The 12313-nt window shown below is 46.5% G+C and overlaps 3 protein-coding genes across 4 annotated transcripts in view; 2 read left to right on the forward strand and 1 right to left on the reverse strand.

The window, feature by feature from the left end:
* Window positions 1-8295, forward strand: part of mnat1 (MNAT1 component of CDK activating kinase) — a 37352-nt gene extending 29057 nt beyond the window's left edge. For both annotated transcript variants that reach the window (XM_062397279.1, XM_062397278.1), the window contains exon 8: window positions 7985-8295. In XM_062397279.1, the coding sequence (XP_062253263.1) occupies window positions 7985-8105 (121 nt within the window). In that variant the 3' untranslated portion in view covers window positions 8106-8295. The remainder of the gene's footprint in view (window positions 1-7984) is intronic.
* A 9-nt stretch (window positions 8296-8304) lies between these two features.
* On the reverse strand, window positions 8305-11557 carry trmt5 (tRNA methyltransferase 5). Its single transcript, XM_062397277.1, has 5 exons — window positions 11479-11557; window positions 10747-11339; window positions 9850-9974; window positions 9108-9747; window positions 8305-8614 (listed from the first exon to the last, which is right to left on the reverse strand). The coding sequence occupies exons 1-5, from the start codon at window positions 11484-11486 to the stop codon at window positions 8556-8558; spliced, it is 1425 nt and encodes a 474-aa protein (XP_062253261.1). The 5' UTR covers window positions 11487-11557; the 3' UTR covers window positions 8305-8555.
* Window positions 11558-11637: 80 nt separating this feature from the next.
* Window positions 11638-12313, forward strand: part of slc38a6 (solute carrier family 38 member 6) — a gene marked incomplete in the record, with an annotated part of 10717 nt that continues 10041 nt past the window's right edge. Inside the window, 1 exon segment of the mRNA XM_062396486.1 lies at window positions 11638-11855. Coding sequence (XP_062252470.1) covers window positions 11763-11855 — 93 coding nt within the window.

A 12313-nucleotide genomic window follows, 5' to 3' on the forward strand; every position in this document is an offset into this window, starting at 1 on the left:
CTTCTCACTTGGCGATGAAAGTGCAAGTCAGCCATGATATTTCTCTTTTTCACTCAGAGTGAAGCAATTCCAGAGGAATCTCCAAAAAATGGCCATGAATTGCTTTTCCATGTATCCCAGGTTCTCTGATCCCTGCAGGGTACATATCCATCTGATGGGCCTGATGGGCCTGCGAGGGGGAAGGGATCAGAGGTCACCGACCGTGGGGAAGCTGAGGTGCAGCACCGGAACGTCAGAGTGCTCCGAGTGACGGGAGCAGAGTGATGGCACCTCAGAGAGATGGGTCTCGTATTCTGGGCCTCAAATAGTCATGCACTCACACACACACACACTCTCTCACACACAAACACAGCTTTGATGCTTAAGTTATGAGCTGGAGACTGAGGCGCCGGTTAGCATGACCTCAGATGAACTCCCTCTACAGCGGCAGTCTTTGATCTACTTTTACTACTATTAGATAATGCCTCCAGGCTCATATTTTGGCCTTGTTCAAACCAATTAAGATATTCTGTGATGCTGCCAAACAGCAACATTTATGGGATATTGTTTATTTGGAGCTTGCATAACAATAGGGCTTTCCCTTAAATACTTCAGGGTTGCCACCATAACCAAGACCTGAAGCTGAACTTTCTCAGATATCTGATATCCTCCATTCTTCCCTGCTACACACTTATTGTGCATGGCGGTGTTTTGTGTTACTCCAGCCAACACAGCCAGTTACTATGGTCTTTAACGCAGCACTTGTCTGACCATTAAAGAGTTTCCATAGCTTAGATCTGAAAGCTTCACTGCAGCCATGGGACTCACAGATTTCACATTTGCATAGCCAAAACAGAGCCCAGGCGGTATAAAGGTGTGGAGGCTCGAGTGCAGCTATTTGACTTGCAAAACTGTCTGTGTCAACAGGATGCGCCGTCTTCACAGCACACAGCCGCTGCCTTGCTTTGGCACTCAGCTTCTTGTACTGTATGCGCTCTCTTTCTTCGTTACTAACTAGATCAGAAATAGAGTGGAGCGTGGCCACTGTCCTCCAGCCCCACACCCAGACCATTATCCCGTCTGTCTAAGTAAACAGACCATTAACAGACAGAGCTGGTGGAGGCCAGATCACTATTGTTTTCCCTCCCATAGATCTGTGCAAATATTGATCTTCTCTTGAAGTACGAGTCAAAATAAGCCCGGGTTGTAGTTGTCGAGAGGCTTTTTACTTGTGGGTGAGTCATTTCGAACCCAAAGAGCGGAAGCAGGAGGAGCATTACAGAATGACAGAGCAGGAGGTACATTTGTCTTGTGTGAATTCTGTCCATCTGAGAGAGCTCTGCTGTTCGTATTATTGTTTTCCTCTGGGGGTCTGGTGCCAGAGAGACCAGCAGTCTCCTCCTGACATGAACCTAGGCCAAACCGGGCCCAGTGAAGGAGACACCAGCGGACAGGGAACTCCGGGGATAACGGTCTCTCGCGCCTCCAGGTTTATTTTTGTCGTAGCCTAGAGGCGATGGGGTCGACACCCAGCGAAAGGGTGAGGTGATGTCTCCTGTCTATTTTAACATACACTGATCTGTTTAGGGGTTGGTAAAGAAGCCCAACTCTGTCTTGGGTTGCCTGCTTTGATTTTGAGCCTGATGGCGCTCTTAACTATGTATACACAAACTGAGGTTGTGTGTGTGTGTGTGTGTGGGGGGGGGGGGGGTTCGCACAAATACCAACAGGCTGAGACTGCCTCTCCCCTGCTCCTCACCCTGGGGCAAACGGCCTGTCAATGTACAGAGGGATTAGCCGGCTCGTTTTCCCCTCTTAAGAGCTGGAGAGACTCCCGTCATGTGGAGCTTGTCTGTGCGAACCTGCCATGCACACCTCATGGTAGGAGCTACTATGATGTATGAATCATCGCCATCCCCCTGCTCTACCTTTCCCTGACTTTTTGTTTCCCTCCACCCCCCCTTACCTATTCTTTTCCCATCTTCTCCCTGATTGAAATCTTCCTCGCCTCTCCCCAGTGCTCGAGGTGCATCAGTAACTGATACCTGTGGTGGTAGCCCCTCTTGGGAAAACTCTATTCTTCCTACCTGTATCGGTGCTCTGTTCCCAGAATGTTATATCCAACAGTCAAAGCTCTTTTGCTGCTGTATGCATGCATGGGTGTGCCTTGTGTTAGTAGCCATTCACTGCATGGCATATGTCTCTCCATTGTTTACGGCCCCATTTGGTTAATGACGACACTGATGTCATGTCATTAACCTCCCTCTCCAGTCCGGTTTGACTCGCTCCTCCTAACTCAAGGCTCTCCGGGGGGCAGAGTTATCAAGTGGCAGCTCAGGAGACGAGAGAAAGATGCTGTCTGTATCGAGTGGCCTGCGGGGTGTGTGATGCCACTTCGAGCCCCAGGGCTGGTGAGGATAGGTGTGAAACCAGTGGCCGAGCCAGCCAGTCAGTCAGCCTCTACTGCCCCCATCAGGTTAAGGAGGAGAGGTGCAGCGCTGAGACACAAGTTGACTTTGGATGAGTCAAGACAGGTGACACTTGGAGCAAGTTGCACAATAGACCTTTATCATAGTCACTTCTACAAAACTGTCTTTCAGAGACAAAAAACATGCGTCCATCTCATGTCATTATCCCTGGTGCTGACAAGCTGCCGTCCTGAGAGCAACATATATGTCGCCATGCGCTTAACATGAGAGTGTATTTCTATAAGTGGTAATGTCAAGTGTCAACCAAAGCTTCTGTTAACACTCTAAACATGTTGTCCCCTTTACAAAGTGTTAGAGATACGCAGCTCCCCGTCCTCCGCCCGTTAGGGATGCAGAGAGGCAGACTCAGCCCATCGGGGGGTTATGAAAAGGCACATGATAACAGAAAGGAGTCTGTGGGCTCGTGAGGATATGATGTAACCCCCCCCCCCACACACACACACACACACAGCACAACTTGAGGTAATCTGGTGGACAGTGGGTAGGCTAATGGCTGAGGATCTCACACACACACTCGCACGTCCCAGAGGAAGCTGCATTCAGTGGAAGAGTGTGACCTCTGACCCGTGGTGAAGAAAGACCGCTGTTGACAGATATAGTATACCTGTGAGAGTCCTCTGTGTTTTGGCTTGTCTGCGGGGGTTTTCGTTTCTGGGCCGCAGCCTGGACCAATTCACACATTCTACACAAGAGAAAATTCTGCTCCGTCAGTTGGCCGCTGGTATCGATACAAACAGCTCCGGTCTTAGATAAACATGTACTCGCACACATGAGAATTGTGTAGACACACACGGCGGCAATACGCACACATCGCACATCCACACAATGCGCTCAGTGTGCTGTGTCTCTCTCACAGGGGTACATTTTCTCTCAGGGTAGAGTTTAGGAAAGGAGGGGCAGATGGGGCAGAGTGAAACCGGAGCCGCCTGAGGAATGCAGGGGGTGTTTTTGGAGGACTGGAGTGGAGTTTGGGGGGTGAACGGGAGGGGGAGGGAGGGAGGGGGGGTGACTTAAGGGGTAGGATGGGTGATTAGGGGGTGACAGCTGAGTGCTGACCCCTCTATAATGACAAATCATCTGGCAGGTGTGTGCCCCCCTCCACCGCCCCCTCAGCCACCATCCTTCCCAGGCCAGGGATCTTCCGACCACTGCTGAAGCAGAGCGCTAAAGGAAGACTTCCGGACATTCACTGTGCCATGCAATCGCCTCATGTATGGACTCACAGCCTCTGTTCACATGTAGACTGCCCCAAGCTTGTTAGCTGCCCTCATTGTCCACTCAACACACCAGTCTAAGCTCCCGCGCTTTAATAAACATAGCTAATGAGGCTCCAGTCCTTGGAGCGAGCGCATGTAGGGCAAAATGTATTGATTTTTCATTGTAGACATCATTTTGTGGGTTCAACAGAATACAAAGTTTTTCCCCCCAGCTGCCTGAAAGTCAGTCTTCGAGTCATGAAACATGCTGACGACAAGCTGAATCCAAAAAGCCTCAGATCTTTTCTGCTGTAAAAACAAATGATGACCCTTGAACAGTGGGGGGGCTGTAAGAGTGGACAGGTGAGGCCTGGTCCTGGGTTCATGCTGAGATTTTGAAGTAAAAGTGTTTGAGACTTTTAAAATGAATTGATTCTACAGATGAACCTGTCATTCTTTTAAACATTAACATTGAAGAAAGAAGGCTTTTCGCTTGCTAGAGATTATTTTTTCCCCTGCAATGCTGGTTTGAATCTAAACTTAAATTAGTCAATAAATTTGCATTTAAAAAACAAGTATGTATGTAAGAACAATAAGACAAGATCAAATAAGCCTTGATTAGTCCCACATTGGGGACATTTGCAGAAATACAACAGCAAGAGTCAAATACAACCATATGTAAATAAATCCGATGTCCGGTGTTGACGACATAAAATAAAAACACAAAGTGACTGGAACAGGAGTGGAGGAGAGAAGGGCGACTCCAATAGACAAAATATCAGTTTTGTTAATTGCACAAGATTTGGCGACAGTTGCAGCTAGCAATCGCAAGCTATGACCAGAGCATTAGCAGCTCACAGCTAGTTACAGTATCAACCAAATAACCAAGATAATTCAAGATTGAAATGGTACAAACCAACCATCAGGAATTTGACCACAATTTATGTGTGATCCCTAATTGATTCCCTGAGAAGATCCCATTTCTTCATTCATCTCCCCAAGTTCCCGTCAGAGGAGCCGGTTCAACGTCTCTGAACTTGCTCAGTGGTGAACATGAACGTTAAGTCTTCATGTATGAAAGCAGCCAAACCCCGGACAGCAGCTCTGCACCGAGCTTTGTTTCGAACCGATTCTGAATTCTCCATTGTCTTGTGCGCCTGCTCTGCGGTTTGCCTGTTGATTAAGTGTCTGCGCGCTCAAATAACCTTTGCAGCATTACAGGCCTCTTTTCCATCAGGCCCGGGCTGCCACAGCTCCTCTTAATCCAATTCCAGCCAACACGTGGAGTCTAGACAAGAGGCCCAAAACAATCAGCACCTCCATCGGATATCTACTTTTTTTTTTTCTTCTTCTCTTCCCTCCGGAGTTCCAGCCTTACAGCTATTTCCCATTTCCCTGAAGAAGCCAAACACATCCCCCCCCATTCCACAGCAGCATCGCCGATTCCAAACACAAAAAGGAGCCACACTTTCTCAGCTGGAAGTCACACGGAACCCGCCGGAACATTTTGCCACTTATCTTTTCACTTTGAATTAGAGATGGGGCTCTGTGGTGTTTTCCAGGCAGCGGGAGCAGGAGGGGGGAATACTTTGGTTGTCCCGTCAGGAAAATCTCAGACTGTTTATTAGCATTAGCAGGAGACGTTGCCCAGGTATTAGGAGTTCCAGACTCAAGTGGAAAAATGCTGTTAGCTCCCAACAGTTCTGATCCAAGTGCACATGGATTTAGAAAGCGAGGGCCAATATCACATGGTAGAGGCTGAACAATAATGCAAGCACTTCTTCATGTGCAATGCTTTTGGGAATATAAACACTCAAAGGATTATTACAGTAACCCACATCTGAGAAAAAGCACAAAAAAACACTATTCTAAGCGTCTATATGAATGGAAAACCGGTCTGACACGCACATTGTCATAGTTTCACCCGGTCGTTTTCATCACCTGCACTCGTCTTTTCCCGCTCCCCCCCCCTCGAGCGACATAATGGGCCAGTCCAAAGTGACCCATATTTACCCAATAATACGAGGCTTTGAAAAGACCCATATCGAGTTGCAGCTAATGCTCCAGTGGGGCCTGGAGAGTGAAAGATGTTACCGGCCGAAACGGCTTGGGTTTCAGGGCCCTGCGAACAAAAGGCCGTCCAGTCCTCAGAGAGAAAGGGAGAGGGGGGGTACGGGGGCTGTGGGGTGGGAGGGCGTGTAGAGTGTTAATGCACACAGTGAAACAGTAGCGTCAGAGGGGCTCGAAGCGTCTGTTACTCAGGAGTCTTGTGTGTGTGCGCGTGTTGTTTTTGGTTTTTATGATTGAGAGCAGTGTAAAGAGTGTGTTTTAAGTGTGCGCCACATCTCTAATGCATTTCTTGTTGTTGCACGTCCCAGGTGTTGTCAGTCCCCTCTTGGTTTTGTCAGCGCCGTCAAGTACAGTCATGTGAAAGGAGTGAGAGATCATCTTTAAGCTTCGTGCACATCCACAGCCGGTAAATGCGTGCGTACATGCGAGAGGCCGGCCTTTACAGGAAGATGCGGATACACTCCGCCGGGTTAATGGAGCAGAACTGAACTAACCTGGGGTGTTAGGGGTGAGCAGAGGGCAGACAGGGTTGGTTTAAGAGAAGAGGGTTTGTGGCTATGATACCCAAAGGTGATTTCACCTCACATCCTCCCTCCCTCTTTTTTCGACTTCCCACCCCTCCACCCAAGCTCCTCACCCTCTTCCTCCCTCACCCTCGCTCTCTCTCTCATGTTCTCTCTTTTGCTCCCTCGCTCCCTCCTTAGGGGCAGGCAGGTATAAGGTTACACAGAGCTCTCAGCTTTCTTGGAAGGAATGACCACATGAGTAGCTTGGGGATTAGATTAGCAGGAAGAGCAGACTTAGCCGGGCTGTAAATAGCCCACTTTTTTCACCATTAAAAAGGCCCAGTACAATATAATCAATAGACAGCACTCATCTGATGCAGGAAGCCATTCGAGAAGACCTCCCTCAAGTGCTCTGAAGGACAGGCTACAGCAGCTTGGGCCTAATGAAGTTATTATTAATCACTGAGCCTCCTGTTTTGAACTTGTGTGTTGTTTCTCTAGTGGGTGATGAGTGGTCTTTGTGTGCGAGACCTGACTGACATCTCTCGCCGCGCCTCTTCTCACTTTCGCCGTCCGTCATGAAACTTGACAAGGTCGTCTCCTCGAGGTTATATTCATGAATGTTGGACTTTACGTGTTTATGTCATAGTCTAGTTTTTAATTTCAGGATGTTCCACTTCATTTTTGTTTTATTGCGTTACAAGGAAATGAGTAAACTAAAATCAAGATTCGTAAAACACCAGAGCGAAAATATGATGTATTCAGGCTGCAGTCTCACCAACACCTTTTTCTACATCTCTCATATACACACGCACTCACTCACTCACTCACACGCACGTCTCAGCTCTCAGTCTTAGCCTCCCCACAGGTGTTGGGTTACTCTGTAAAGCAGCTTGAATGAGCGCAGAAATCACAGAGGACTGTCTGTGCTCTTGATTCCCATTTCACTTTGAAGTTTCCCCCCGGCTCACAGGAACAAGGGCCATGAAGCCCGACTCGTGTGAGGGCTTTAGACCTCTCTGTGAAGACTATGATTTCTGCGGGGGGGCAGTATCGATGGGCAAAGCTACGTGTTGTCTCAGTCGTTGGGGGACTTTGCTTTTTTAGCTTTGTAGTTAGATGTTGGGAGAAAGCGCGACTGATCATGTGTGGAGGTTCCCCCCCCCACCCCCACCCCAACCCAATGATTGCTTTTTGATGGCACATAACTGTAGAGGAAGGATTAAAGTGGTTGGAGAACCAGGTACCCCCCCCCCCCCCCCCCCGTCACAACACACACACTCATAAGTACAGGGGCATCTATCACAGCGGAGACTAAATTAACAGCTGAACTGTTTTTCTGTCTGCGTGCCGATGTGAAAATAAACAGTGACTCTTGGCTTTTACTTAAGACCCTGAAAAGGGGCTTTGGCAGGATACATCTGTAAGCACTCAAAAAATAAAAGACACCTATAATACTTTAATAGAGCCATGTTGGAGAGGCTTTTAGGCACAAGGTGTTCCAGTGTTGGGGTATGACTCCGTCTGTCTCCGTTGATCTCATCAAAGGGACAAAGTGTCTCGGAGAGCCAGTGAAAATAACTTCAAGTGTGGATTTAATGAAGAATAAAATTATCCTCGAGTTACACTCACAGGAACCAGTTTTTTGTTTCTTTCTAAAGCAGCTCTCTGGCTGCCAGTCCCTCACATTATTTACAAAATAGCTCACTCCTGTTGCTGACCACAGCTGTGTGTGTGTTCCCAGGTATCTGAACCACGTGCGGGCTGCCATGCCTCAGGACACAGCTGGAGGATACAGCTCGGCTCTGGCGTGTCATCGAGCCGTCCAGGATGCGTTCAGCGGGCTGTTCTCTTTAAAAGGATGAACTCGTAGCTCAGAGAGGAGTAACAGCAGCTACTGGATTAATATGTGACTGAATGGACTATAAATCCTGCTCTGCTGCCACCATGGAGAGCTGCTGTCTGTGGTGGGTGGTGATACAGTATGACCGTTTTTTGGTCAAGGTTTATTTTTTTATGTTGTGTAAATTTTACAATAAAATAAATCAAAAAGAACCCAAAGCGTCTGTTCATCGTTTTACAGGTTTATTTAAGAAAAGAAACAATGCAGGACAAAACATGTCAAGTCCTGAATGATAACCGTTGTGACACATTCTCCTTTGAAAAACTTGGGTAAATGATTAAACCAAAACTGATTGAAATTTACATTTCTGGTGACAGGATCTGTCAACATCTGTAAAAAGATGCAAAAAATGTAACGTATTTAAACTCTCATAAAACAAAAAATCTCAAATAAAACGTTTCCTTGTAAAATGTTATATTGAATCAGTTTCTTCACACTTCTGTCTCTTTGGGGCAGGTTCTTCTGAGGGTTCTGTGGACAGATTGAAAAAAAACATTTAGAGATGAACATAACAAAATGAAACTTACTCGTGAACCGACTTTGGCCGATGTGCAACTAAAGATTATTACCATCCCAGAGAAGGTTATGTTTTCCTCCCCATCTCTTGGTTTATTTGTTTGTTTGTCAGCAGAATTGAACAAAGCTACTCGGGGCAAAGACAGAACCCTTTCAATTTAGGGCCAGATCAAGGATTATTTTCACGTTCTTTAACGTCATGGGGCATTTTGACATTTTTACATTAATTGACCGATCTTGATGAAATAATTACAGACATGTTTTAGGGGACTGTTTTTGATGTGTGTGCAATTAGGTGCAGATCTCCAAAAAATGTGGATCTAGTGAATTGAAATGTGGTTTCATGAGGGGCCTCGATTGAGATGAGTGCCATTCTAGTTTCCATTATTGATTAATCTGCCAATTATCGTAAAATTTCTAGTAAAATGTCTGACAAACAAGTTCCCACCTGTCTGATCATCACTGCTGCTGAAGAGGACTTCTTTAGGGATTGTGAATCTCACACACATCATATCTTTGTTGGGAGCTACGTTACGCACAAAATGCAAGGAGCATCGGTTCTCCAGGGGGAACCCGAGGCTGCGGGACGCCCTCTTCACCACATCTGTGTCCGGGTCGTCCTCTCTGGAGAAGCCGTAGCAGTGCACCGTGGGTAAGTTCTCGTCACAGGGAGTGTCCTGGTGCAGGAGGCCTCTGAATGCATCCAGAAACTCCAAAGCTAAAGCCGGCAGGTTCATCACCACATGAACGCTGTCTTTTCCTTTCAGCAGCGCAGGCAGCTCCTGCTTCACGGGGCCCTGGATGAACGCTCTGCCGTCCAGGTTGAACGTCCGCACCTTGCTCTCCACCTTGTTGAGTTTGCAGTTGTGCTGCAGCCATCGGTAGGACTCTGGGTTGAGATCGTTGGCCAAAACTTTGGCGCCCATGCGTGCAGCGGGGATGGCAAAGGGCCCGACGCCAGCAAACACGTCAAACACGGTGTCCCCCCGTTTGACGAGCTGGACCACGCGCTGGTGCTCTGTGCTCAGCCGGGAGTTCCAGTACACACGAGAGAAGTCAAACTCATACGTCACCCCATTTTCTTTCAGCTGCAAGACACAGATAAGTGAGGTCGAGAATCAGATGCTTCTCCAAACTTCGGTGGATGTTCATACACATGTCATTATCTTTGTATCTGTTCTATAACTTACCTTAGCAACCATGTTCTCCTCTCCAGCGAGCACCTCCATTTTGAAATTTCGGTACGTTGAGTCGATGATGTTTAGTTTGTTGACCACACAGGTAATGCCAGGGTTTTTGTCCATGATGACTTGACCTAGAACGGAAGCAACAGACAAGTTGTGACAGTGGGTAGAACTTCATAAACTGGATGGTTCTTAGAGTAAGTTTGATTTAAGAATTCAGAAATGTAATAATTTCAAGATAATATATAAAAGTATGGCTATTTAAAATATCTGTATCTTTTTTTATTAACCTTAAATGGGTAATCTCAAATTCCAAATCTTTGGATTAGGGATTTTAGGATTACAATAAAAACAATTTCACAGATTTCCATGAAACTTGGTTGATCACGGGAGAAAACAAGAAAGAACCTATTCAATTGGTGTTGATTTGGATCAGGGGCTTTAATGTTGAGGGGAATTTATGTAGATTTGTGAGTGTAATTCATGGATCTGATATCAATGAGTTTGTGCAATTTTGAGCAGCTTGACTAAATGAAACCTAAAACAGAGAGTTCCTTTTCTTTTTAAGGAAAGTATCTATATGCTGCTTTAGTGTCACACATCCTTGCTTAAAATATGGGTTACAGATTTTATTTTTAATGAATACAAACAGTTCAAAACCTTATAAAAGAGAGAGTGAAAGATACTTGAACCACACTTAGATAGAGACAGGGACAAATTGAGGGAAATCCTAAATAAATTGTTGGGACAGAACATGGGTTCATTAACTGGATTGAGCAAATTGAAAATGATGTTGTAAATAATATAACGGGGGAATATATTTAGGAATAGTTATTTCTCCCTACAGTAGAGTTGAGAGACGTGGAGAATCTTTATCAAGGCTTGTTCACGTCTGCATCTCACCTATGAGGCTCTTGTACAGGAGCTGGTGGTCCCTGAGGTTCATGTGCGCGATGTGTCCCACCCGGCTGAAGGCAGAGGTCACGTCCTGGCCCTGAGGCAGCACAGCCTCCAGCACCTCCTCGCTCTTCAGGTTGTCATAGGTCAGCTGCAGCTCGTGGGAATGCAGCTCCTCAGGGACTTCGAAGGACCTCAGCACCTCGGCTTCGGCCTCGGAGAAGCAGCTCGGGGAGGAGATTCTGTGAGGGTCCAACAGGATTAGACGGAAGTCGCCTCCGTCCTCTGTGTCTGGGACGACTCTTGGCATCCCTGGGCGCTGGATGGTCGACTTCTTCAGGCTCTTTATCACCTTGTTCAAGACCCTGATGGGCACCCGTAAGGCTGGTACCGTGATGGTCTGTGTGAAGGCCTCTTTGTCCAGGGAGGTCATGCCTCGGACCCCTGCAGGGGACCGGTACAGTTTAGGCTCCATTGTGGTTCTCGGAGAGGAGCCAGGACAGAGTGAGGCTGCTGGAGAGGCTGCAGACCAGAGGTGAGCAGCAGCTGCTTCGAGGTTTCTGTGTGTGTGTGCAGACGTTAAGACTCTGCAGAGGATCCTGGAACGGAAGCAGAACATTGAAAATACAAACACTATGTAAACCAAGTGAAAGTTTAGCACGCGTTTAACAATACAAGGTTAAAAAGGTAAAATTCTTGGCATTATTAGGGAAAGATTTCAGTGTAAAGTTCTCAGACCTTGACATCCCTCCGCTCTCGGGCACGCTTGTGGCGCGTCATCAGTGTGGGACCGGAGCTGAGAGCTGATTGGTCAAACGGGCGGAGGGCTGAACCCTGATTGGACGGTTTCATCTCTGACGAGTTAATGCGACGGAAACCACAGGCACGTGACGCGAGCGCCGGTTAACAACAATAACAGTGGTGATCAGCTGACGAGAGAATCAGCGACTGAACAGAGATATAAAGTGAAGAGAAGCAGCTGTAAACTTTAGTTTGTGTGGTCAGGTCTCAGCTGCAGAAACATGAGTGTTAACGGAGACTTCGGGGTAGATGAATACAGGGAACGTGTCACCGGAGACAGAAGAGACGAAGAAACTGCGCCTTTATTATCAAATGTGAGTATTACAACATCTGTGTGTGTGTGTTTGTGTGTGTCTGTGCGTGTGTGTGTGTGTGTGTTTCAGACTGAATATATGAACTTTAACATTGAAGCAGCGATAATGTCCTGTCCTTCCTGTTCCCTTTCCTCTGTCAGCACTCGCATAGAAAATCCACCATAAAATTGCAGATAAACTAAACTAAAGTAAAGATAACTCTTTCCCCTCTAAATATATATATGTATTTACATTTATGACAAATAGAAACTATTTATATGTGTCATTTACTGAAAGAATAAATTAAACAATTGGAAAAACGTTTGTAAACATATGTTTTGTTTGTGGAGCAATTCTAACAAGTAAATATTTTTGCAAAACTTGCAATGATAACATTGAATCAACATCCATAAAATATACATTTTTAACAGTCATTTTTATTATTACATGTATCTTATTGGGACAGTAAGTGTGAGGAA

Source organism: Platichthys flesus, chromosome 10 (assembly GCF_949316205.1).
Source record: "Platichthys flesus chromosome 10, fPlaFle2.1, whole genome shotgun sequence".
In the NCBI taxonomy this organism is placed as follows: Eukaryota; Metazoa; Chordata; class Actinopteri; order Pleuronectiformes; family Pleuronectidae; genus Platichthys; species Platichthys flesus.

Excerpts from the sequence above, each read along its gene's own strand:
- trmt5 (XM_062397277.1), bottom strand. Across the intron at positions 9,748-9,849 it reads AGGAGAACATGGTTGCTAAG|CTGAAAGAAAATGGGGTGAC; the intron begins GTAAGTTATAGA and ends TGTGTCTTGCAG. Across the intron at positions 8,615-9,107 it reads CAGCAGTGATGATCAGACAG|AACCCTCAGAAGAACCTGCC; the intron begins GTGGGAACTTGT and ends ATCTGTCCACAG.